General features: G+C 35.2%; 2 protein-coding genes across 6 annotated transcripts in view; one reads left to right on the top strand and one right to left on the bottom strand.

Moving 5' to 3' along the window:
* LOC117109122 (tripartite motif-containing protein 2-like) overlaps positions 1-7087 on the top strand; it is an 11452-nt gene extending 4365 nt beyond the window's left edge. For 2 of the 4 annotated variants that reach the window (XM_033251369.1, XM_033251371.1), the window contains exon 2: positions 3964-7087. In XM_033251369.1, coding sequence (XP_033107260.1) covers positions 4095-6464 — 2370 coding nt within the window. In that variant the 5' untranslated portion in view covers positions 3964-4094 and the 3' untranslated portion in view covers positions 6465-7087. Of the gene's footprint in view, positions 1-706; positions 834-928; positions 1145-3963 lie in introns of those variants that run through there. The other 2 variants (XM_033251368.1, XM_033251370.1) reach the window with 2 other exon arrangements.
* LOC117109123 (phospholipid scramblase 1-like) overlaps positions 6639-10476 on the bottom strand; it is a 19309-nt gene continuing 15471 nt past the window's right edge. For both annotated transcript variants that reach the window (XM_033251372.1, XM_033251373.1), the window contains exons 8-10: positions 9581-9683; positions 7790-7848; positions 6639-7556 (exon numbers count right to left, since the gene is read on the bottom strand). In XM_033251372.1, coding sequence (XP_033107263.1) covers positions 7524-7556; positions 7790-7848; positions 9581-9683 — 195 coding nt within the window. In that variant the 3' untranslated portion in view covers positions 6639-7523. The remainder of the gene's footprint in view (positions 7557-7789; positions 7849-9580; positions 9684-10476) is intronic.

The following is a 10476-nucleotide window of genomic DNA, read 5'->3' as shown; positions in this document are numbered from 1 at the left end:
TGATAAGAAATCACAATATAATCAGACGCGCATCCTGTATTGGTATTGAGCAAGCCTCATTAGACCATAATTATACAATCAAAGTACCCAAAAAACTTGCCCTGTTAATTATTTATGATCAATTCCACCACCGTTTACAACATCTCACCTCATGAGAAGTGGTCGAAGGTATCGTGCCCTTTCCACAAACATATTGCACGTTCATTTGTTTGCATCAGCTATAACGACGATTGCCATTTTTTAGTAGAAGATGGGCCAGAAAGCTTTTTACTGTATAGCGTTTATTAATTTTGTGCCAATATATTAATGAATGAATTTAGGACTAAACAGCCTTCAATGAAAAATAACAATTTCCATTAAAACCAACACAGTTTCGAATTCATACTGGGCGTTTAGATTACGTGCCTTGGTTGTTCGTTTAGAAACTAATAAATAACCAATTTATCACGAACTGAATAATAATCTTGCAACAAGTCAAATAGATGTAAACCTATAACGCATTCTACCATTTTTTTAAACTCAAATATTTATAAATAATAAACGCTGCTCTCGAAAAAGCAAAACACTGAATCCTCCTAAAATCATAATCACCGCGTGGCGCTTATTGAGATCATTTATACGGTATGTATTTGTATTTCATATTGAAATTAATATTGGATAACAATAAAGTGAGATTAGCTTACAGTGCCAAAGCACGATTCACTTCATTTCCTCCCGTGAAATCGAATGATTCACCATATGCATGTCCTGAATTACGTTGCAAATGGAATGGAAGCATTTTTTGAGAACACAACTAATATCAAACAATTGCTAAAAAAACATGCCTGATTACAGTGAGTATCGTTAGCTTGTCTAGTATGTAATATTTGAATATATATTTTTAATAGCTAACTAGGTTTACCATACTAATTAAGACCTTGTTGACCTTCATGGGAAGGATGGTTCATTAAGAAGTCAGTTTTAAACTTTACACTAGCTGAGCTGGTTCTAATCGTTTTTTCTGCTCCGCGTGGTACGACTTAAATCCTGCAACCCAGTTCAACGCAACATTGATGGTAGTTATAGACTTACGTGTACAGATTGCAAGTTTCGGCCAAAAAGGCAAACGATACCGAAATTGAAGTTAGACCCTCCCTATCAGAAGGTAGGTCATTATTTATTCGAGCCTACTGGGCCTAATAGTTTTTATCCTTAAACAAAGCATTTTTGAAATATTAATTACAAAATTTCTCTCAGTTTCGTCGAGAGCATTATTAAGTGTCAATCATTTGAGAATTTTGATCATGTGATATTGGTTCATGACCCATTATGTAATCATGTCGTTAAAAGGTATCAAGGCTGTTCTATTAGGTCGTCATTTTTATGCCTTAAATTAATAGTGTGGATGTCTATGGAATGTAAAATTCTAGGCCATGCCCTATTTTACGTTTTCGTGAACTTCGAATATCATTCACTATTTCCTTTTTGAACTTAATGTTCATCATAGGCTAGCTACTATATAAGTATATGGTAGACATTTTTTTAGCATTCTACGTTAGGCCTTTAAGATGCCTTATAATCTACGGTTGTTTATGCTGTATTCGGACATCATAACGGAATTCACTCATAATATTTATTGACCAAATAATCTGAACAACATTGACGTAAAACAACGAGCAGCTTATGTGTCTCTAATTATTTAAAGTTGGGAAAATCGAGCAAAACTCAAAGACATACGCATAGTGAACATTGGTTACTTAAAATCGGTGATATATTATGACAGATTTTAGGAGAAACACAATTTTCCATTAGGATTTCTACGTAAATCTGGGGCCTGAGCAGAAGTTTGCAAATAAGATTCGATTTCCGTTTCTATAGCCTCTACTAATCTGATACGTAAGGTGTGATTTAATCTAGGCCACAATTATAACAGGAAACACATCCTCAGTAACTTCACAGTAGGCCTAGGCCTACATTACTATAATTAACATTTACAACGCTGTTTATTATTACGAGGGGGTATTTTCGGGACTTCGTATGTGCACACTGCATCCGGCTACGCTAACAATCCAAATAATTGGTGTGAATTGAACAAATTAAGGAAGAAGTACAGATGCTTTTTTGTAATGGTTCTGAATGAGCTAGGCTTCCATAGTTCCCATCGCCACGCTTTTGTTCACCCATTTTTATAATAGCATGTGTACATGCAGTGTCTAAAAAAACCTAACAATAGACCGGCTCCTTATTTTTGCTTTCCACATTTGTCAAGCTCTTATGGCGTTTTTTTTTTTTTGGAACCTTTCGTTTTAAACTTTAATGGTTCTATTAATACAAAGTCCTTGATTAATAGGACTATTCTTTACTATAATGATTTAAAAGTTTATATCGAAACGAAAGTTCACATAATTTATATTTACTATTATGAGAAAATTAATAAATTTATTCGTTGTTTGTCTGACATGGTCATGTAAAAATTATTGTAATTAATAATCTTAAATTATAACAATATGTATAACTCATATCTATAGGCCTGTATATAATATGGTCACCAAATTCATGGCAGCCCATATGACATCCTTACGCTTGACACTAAACGATACGCTTAATTATAAAAGGAAGTCGGTTGCTCCTGAGACTTACGATGAGGATGTAGAAGGAGGTCGAAGTTTAAAGCGGTCAAGGATTTTCCCTTCTAGGCTGGGGTTATAAAAATATTATATAAAAATATATCACATGAATCACACGAAACGCTAATGGCAGAATCATTCTATTGCAGCTTGATACCTCATCGTCTATCATGAATCATAATAAACAGCACTGTCATCGATCGGTATTGTCATCAACATCATAACCATCATTAACATACATATCATCATGATCTATAGACCTAGTCTATAACATCATCATATCAACATCCATCATCATCATCATCACCATCACCATCACCATCACCATCACCATCACCATCACCATCACCATCATCATCATTATTATTATTATTATCATTGTTTTTATTATCATTATTATTAACATTACTAAAACTATTATTATTATTATTATTATTATTATTATTATCGCCACCATGTTTCCATAAACGCAGAAAAACCCTTGAATTTAAAAAAAACAAACCCAAAGTGGCTTAATTATAATATATTTTTATATATTTTTTATATATAATATATCGAATAAAGGACATGATAATAAATCATGTAGCATAGCTCTCAAAGATATAAAACTTATACTTACATATATATATATATAAACTATATACAAAACTATATATGTATGTATGTATGTATACGTATATGCATGTGTGTATATATATTTATGTCAGGCCTGATTTATGTATATGTATATATATGTATATGTATGTATATATATATATATATATATGTATATATATGTGTATATATATGTATATATATGTATAAATATATATGCATATATATGTATGTATATATATGTGTATATATGTATATATATATATATACGTCATATATTGGCCTTATACAGCATAAATACTGTTATTAAAATAGTTGAATGAATAAAAATATACAAAATATGCAGGTATCGTATAACATAATAAATGGTGTCTGCGACGTCCTCGATGTGTGCATTTTAGCTTTATAGTTTTGTTTATACAGTAATTGAAAACAAGGCTTTAACGTTAATGACACATATCAAGACTGAGATGTGTTGCCTATTGCCTTCTGTATTATCATTAAAATGTACTGTTTCCTTGTTTAAGTAGTGATTTTACATTGTAATTCTAGTTTATTTGTCACGAAAATCACTACATTTTATGAATATTCATTATTTTTTCATCATGTATTACCTTCATTATAATATCATATGCATGGTTATGGTGGTGATGATGACGACGACGATGATGATGACGATAATGATGATAATGTATAAAAGCCGATTCAATATTTATCGCATGTATTTTTGCTTTTGTTTTTATTAAATTTATTTTATTTACAGGCGGAGTATTTTCAGCAGTTGAGGTTCGGTGTTCTTTGCCATAAAAAGCACAGTTTCAGTACATTTTCCCAGTCGATAAAGTCGCATATTGAAGACGAATCAAACTTAATTTTTTGTATGACTTAGTTGCTATGGAGTCGCCAAAGAACATTAACAACGTTTTTCCTGAGGCCATGATGACAGCATGCGTCTGCAAGCTCTGTTTTAAAAAATTCGATGATAATGCGCACATAGCTACTGTAATACCAAAATGTGGGCACACGTTTTGTGAACAGTGTATAGACCGACTTACTGACGAGGAAACACAATTGATCGCCTGCCCCGACTGTGTCAACACCCATACGTATGTCGACATGCAGACGATGTGGAATCAACCGATTGACGGCCATGCTACGGACACATGCAACGTGCACGATGAACAGTTAATTACAGAATATTGCAAAACTTGTCGAGAGGGGATTTGTAAAACGTGTGCAGACAATTTGCATTCGAGTGGCTCACACAACGTGACGAACCTTCAGGATTTCGAAGAGAGGATACGATGCGAGACCATAACAAAATTGGATAGAATGCAAGTGGAGAAGGAACGTCTGATAAATGTACATCGTTCCGTGTCATCGTCACTGGAGACGTTAAAAAGTGCTACTGAGGCAGACATAAGGGCGATCAAAGATGCCTTTTGTGATTGCCGAAAGTGGTTGAAAGACTATGAAGATAAATTAGTTTCAGAAGTGATATCTGCTTCCGCTTTGCCTGTAACTGAACTCACGCATGTGCAGAAGGAATTAAAACTCAAAATCGATACCATAGAATGCCATGAAATAGAAGCCGACGAGGCGTTTCATTCTAAAACACCTTTGATTTGTGCAAAATTGTGCCATTATCTTTCTGATTCAATGTCCGAGATTGAACAGAACTCTGAAAAGACACTGGAGCTACCTGAGGCAGCATCATACAAACAGTATATCGTTCGCAAAAACCTCATGGACAGTCTCCAAACAGTTAGTATGAACTCAACACTTGAATTCGATACTAAGACAGCTCCCAGTCGGTGTACTGTACACATTGGACCAGCATTCGTCGAAGAAAAATGTTTAATTTCTATACAAGCCACTGATTATATGGGACGCATGAACCACAGTGGAGGCGATGTTGTCAGGGCCGTTTTGATTACCCCTGACCAAACATCTGCCGAGGCGACAGTCTCCGACATGGATAACGGTTGTTACAAAGTGATTTTCAAGCCGACCTGTGATGGAGAATACATATTGCATCTATATGTTTTCGAAGAGGAACTGCCAGATAGTCCATATACAATTTCTACCACTAAAATCGACATGGTATCTCGAAGTCAAGCCTGGGTAGGAGGTCGTTGCAAGGTTAATATTAAAGCATCATCAACAGGTTCCAATTACCTTACTTTGAAAGATATCAGCGCTAAAATTCTAACACCAGACGGCGAGTATGCCGATCTTAAAGTCGACGGTAGCAAGAATTCATTCAACGTGACCTTTTACACTAAGAAGCAGGGTAGACATAGAATCATTTTATCGGTCCACGGTCAGAAAATCGAAAAACCTTTTGATATTTCTATTGCTGATCATCTTCAGATTGGTGGGGAAGGGAGTCACTTAACAGGATCTTCATCATTCTCTGATTTAGTGATGGTGACAGAGACTGGAGAACTTCTGGTTGCGGACACCGAAGAAAACAAACGGTTACAAAGATTCAGTTTGCACGGTAAACACCTAGGTGATATCGAAATTCCTGGAATTGACACCGGCCCAACAAGAATTGCCTACGATAGCTTCCTAAAACGCATTGTTCTACTATTTTACGAATCGGGATTTTTACAAATTCTGCTCATGAATGGACAACTTATGAAGCGGTTTAAGGTCAGACGAAAAGGTTCTTCTGATCCTCGAGGTCTAGCTACGTGCAGCAGGGGACGTATATACGTCTCCGATTATTTAAACCACGTGGTGTACACTTTTAAAGGAAGCGATAATGACTGTGGCACTCCGTACCCTGGGTCAGATGTGCTCATGGCTACCATTGGAGGAGAAGGGACGTTACCCGGAAAATTCAAACATCCTTTAGACGTTCGAATTGATATTCGGGACACATTGTACGTTCTTGATAGCGGAAATAATAGGATTCAACACCTTGATAAAGCTGGAAGAAGTTTGCACACAATAATGCTAGATAGACACGCCCGTTGGGTTTCAATAACTGTCCCATTAGATGGTACAGTTATGACTCGTGGATACACTAGGCCTGGCTCCGGTATGTCAGCTGGACAGCAGATAGTCCGACTTCCTATAGACGTTAGGAAAGATGCCATTAAGCAACCGGTTTCTGCTCATCTACCGATTGACGCTCCTTTAAACTTTGTCAGTGGTATTGCATTAACGCATGAAGGGTGTGTCTACCTTTTGGACCACTTGAGTATTTGTATTCGGAAATATCGTTATGATTGGACATCTGTGTTCCAAAAATAAACAAATGACAATGAATTGTTCATCATTCTCTGTATCTCCTAAAATGAAGCAGTTGGCAGCACTGGACACGAAAGTGATGAATTAAAAGATAAAAATCAGATATCAAAATGAAATGAATAGTTAATGAAATAGGTACAGGTATGAAAATCAGTCATAATGTCCACACAAGGCTGCAAGGTTTAAATACAAATGTTTTATTGATGATATTAATAATAATCACAAAAGTACAGTATTAACATTACACGTATAGACAAGCGAAACAAATATAATTTCCATAATTCCATTATTGGTATCGAATGTGTTTTACTTAGGTCTTTACAATGAAGTTTAAATATGGACTTTCCCGATAACACCGCCACTTAGATATTGTTGCTAAGGTTCTAAAAACAAAGACAGTCTTAAGCGAACACGTGCGTTTGTGGAAAAAACGTGTGTTTGTGAGCCAAGCGCGTATTCCTGGCCTGCTTTTGATTGGCCAGTCGTTAAGTTTGATTGACACGTGAGAAAGGTTCATTCAATATTTACAAGATAACAGGGAATTGAGATTTATATTGAAATAAAATCTAAACAATCTTGTATTTTTTCAAATCTATTTCTGATCAATTCGTAGGCTAAAAAAAAAAGGTTCTGATGTGGTCATTAGGGCCTATTGTAAATTATAAAAAGAGTCCCATTTACATAACTTAATTTCCCTTCACAAAATTATTATATAATGAATATACAAATAAGTATATTACTAGCCAAAACCATTGGTCCTAATTCTAGACAAAACCGTACCCTCATTATAGCTTACAAATGGGTTATAGAGTAGTGTTCATTGTTTTACTAAACTTATACGCATATTAGCCATCCATAAATGACGTCATAAGCGATCAGACAGTTAAAAACTCACACAACATTAAAGTATTAACAATAAAACGAAGAATGTAACATAATATATTTACAACTGGCCTTTAATAAATGAGACCTAATTGAATTTTAAACCACGTCATTGTCTATGGTAATATAAACAGTAGCAAATACACGAATATCATCAACTTGCGAATATAGTATAATCCATTAGTTGTCTGGGTGTTCGAAGAACATGAAGTCCTGAAGGATCAAATAAAATGAGAAAACAAACATGTTGAGAATTTCCCGAAACTAGGGAGGTATTATACTGTAGGCCAAGCAATCTACCAATGCCACAAGAACATGTTAAGGAAGTATTGACGAATCGGCTATCTGATCCGAATAAAATTAAGTATTTTTTATCATCTTTCAATACTTTTTAAATCGTTGTATTGCATAAGAAAAGAAACAGATATTGATATTGAACTACTCACCACCAAGAAAACTCCACCGATGAGGGCAGCCTTTACCTTAACGTCAAGATCCATTGGAACTAAAATATAAAAAGTCGGCTCATTTATTAAACTTGAATCAAAATTTTGTTTTGTTCATAGCCGTCGGAAGCATTTTGAAACTGGTCCGGCTGTTTGGGAACCGGGGGGGGGGGCGATTTTTTTTTTCCGTACGAAACATTTGCACTTGTAATCAAGAACCTGCCGATTACTATGCCTAATATTAATAACTAGCTCATTTTTACATTCATTTGATGTTTTGCCATTTTGGTAGGTCTTATGGCATCTAGTATGTTAGAACTGCCTATTCTCAGCTCTTCTCTTAATTTGAAAATAACTGTCATTCTTTGATCAGATGAAGAAAAACGAGCTTTTCCTTACTCTTTGTGCTTTTCCCAGAAAGCGTTTTTAGTATGCCTAGGTAATTATGCAAAACCCAGGCCTAACTAAAAAATTAAAATTGTCATAGTATGTAACTCAAGTTAAAGTAACACTTTTCATTACTCGTGCAGCTTAATCAAATATTATGTCATTTTAAACGACCCATTGGTATTAACACGGTAACATCATTATTGTGTTTTTAAAAATTAGACAGCAACGTTCTCTCAGAAGTTGTTCTGCAGACGTTTATCTGTTGATGACCTTTTGACCTCCTGAATTCTGCAATGAGATTTTCGGGTCGATTCAGCCAAGGCGGCCCGAGTGGAGTTTCATGTAAATGTTTCGTACGGAAAAAAAAATCGCAACCGGGGGGGGGGCGCTTAAAACATTTTGTTTTAAAATTGCCACCCCTTTCCACGGATACATGATTTAAAGTTAGTGGGGTCTGAGAGGATATCCACCCCTGTCCTCCACCCTTTTTTGGCACTTTTAAATATCCGGAAATAGATGCTGACAGCCTGAATAGCCGGTACCATTCTCTCTTAGGAGACAGCCACAAGAAAGCGTGGAGATAGTACGGCATAACTCAAGACATAGTTACCAACCGTCTCGCATCGTGCGGGACGGTCCCGCCTTTCAAAGTGATTTTGGTTGAAACACGCATTTTGCAGAAAACAGTAATTGCTTTTATTTAAAATATAAAAACGGTCATGCAGTAACTTGAGTCTTTAAAAGTATTTACGTGAATACTTAATTCACTGGCGCGTTACTAAAATTCGATCAGTATGCCTATGCCTTTTTTTGTTTGTTTAAGTAATGAAATGTTTGTGTACATTATAGTTTGGGTGCTCAAATTAAACGTAATGTACATTAAAACTCAAATTGTACGTGGCGCTATTAAAACCAACTCCTTGAAATCGTTTTAGAACAGCTTAAAGATGCTCAGGTCGTCCTGGACAGTGGCGTATCTATAGGGCTGCTGGGGGGGGGGGCACGCCCTCTTGTTACAGTATTACAATGCATTCTAAGCTCCTTGGTAAAATCTATTTTTATGCACTTTGGAAATTAATTCAGATTCAGATCATTCTTTATTCATTCCCCTTCAATAAATTAACAGGAAAATCTTCCTCCTTGGACTTGGTACCGTAATAAATGTAAGTAACACGTCAATACATTGCATCTTTATTTCATAAGATATTATTTGCAGACCTAGATTATGTTATTTAATAAATATTATTATATCTTTTCCATTCTCACTAGAGGGATGAAATCAACGAAGAATGGTAAATACAGCTGAAATATGAATGAGATATGAAATTGTTCAGAATTATTCAACAAGGTATGTGCTGTTCATTTCATGAGATTTCCGAATAATATACTCCATTTACTTACACTCAACGCTGAAGTTGTTGGCTTTAGTGCATACCTCCTGAAACCACCCCGCCCACTGTTTTGAAATGGTTCCAACGTTCTGCTGAGTCTCGGCGGTGAAGATCTACAAGCAAATACAATGTACCGTACTGTAAATGTACTGACTTTTACAAAATAAACGACTTAGTATTTACAGTGGTTCCTTAAAGCCAACAATAATCACATTTTTTGGTAGAACCTTCGCCGAATACTCACGACGATGCATCGATGGTGAACATGAGAACATCAAGCTTTGTACACACTATGAAACACATGTGACAGATGACTGTGACATGCCCATATTTGTGTGTAATATATGACATCATCATGCCAATAAATAGGAACATCCTACACATTTGCCACACAAAATTTGATAGCGCGGACAGAGTTATAATTATGAATTGTAATGATGATCAGTTTGGTTATATTCTCATAGTATTCTGTCAATTTTGACAGGGTCATGGTCATCGTTAAAATATATTAAAAAAAAATATAAAACATATTACCAATATGTACAATTAAATGTAACAATAACCTGTTTAGGATCAACAACAATTAAATATTGAATTAACACCAAAATCCTGGATGGAGAAATGTAATGGGCTCGCATTTTATAGCGCCTTCCATCAATGCGCTATATATTTCAACCGAAATATTATAACACTATCTTTAAACACTTTCAAATTCAATTATAAAAATCAGTATTTTTAAGCTTTGTTAAATTATTTTTTTATTGTCATTCTATTCGTTACATTTTAAGTTTGATATGGTTGTTTTCTTTTTGTCGTATTAATTGTACAGTAGTTTTTCAAATCTTGTCTTTTTAGCATGATTTTAATCTGTTAAACAGGACCAAGCTGTAGAACAGTTGATCACTG

Source organism: Anneissia japonica, unplaced genomic scaffold (genome assembly GCF_011630105.1).
Source record: "Anneissia japonica isolate Jap-2015-1 unplaced genomic scaffold, ASM1163010v1 scaffold288023_len281633_cov177, whole genome shotgun sequence".
Taxonomy (NCBI): domain Eukaryota; kingdom Metazoa; phylum Echinodermata; class Crinoidea; order Comatulida; family Comatulidae; genus Anneissia; species Anneissia japonica.
This window is presented reverse-complemented; position numbering and strand designations above follow the sequence as displayed.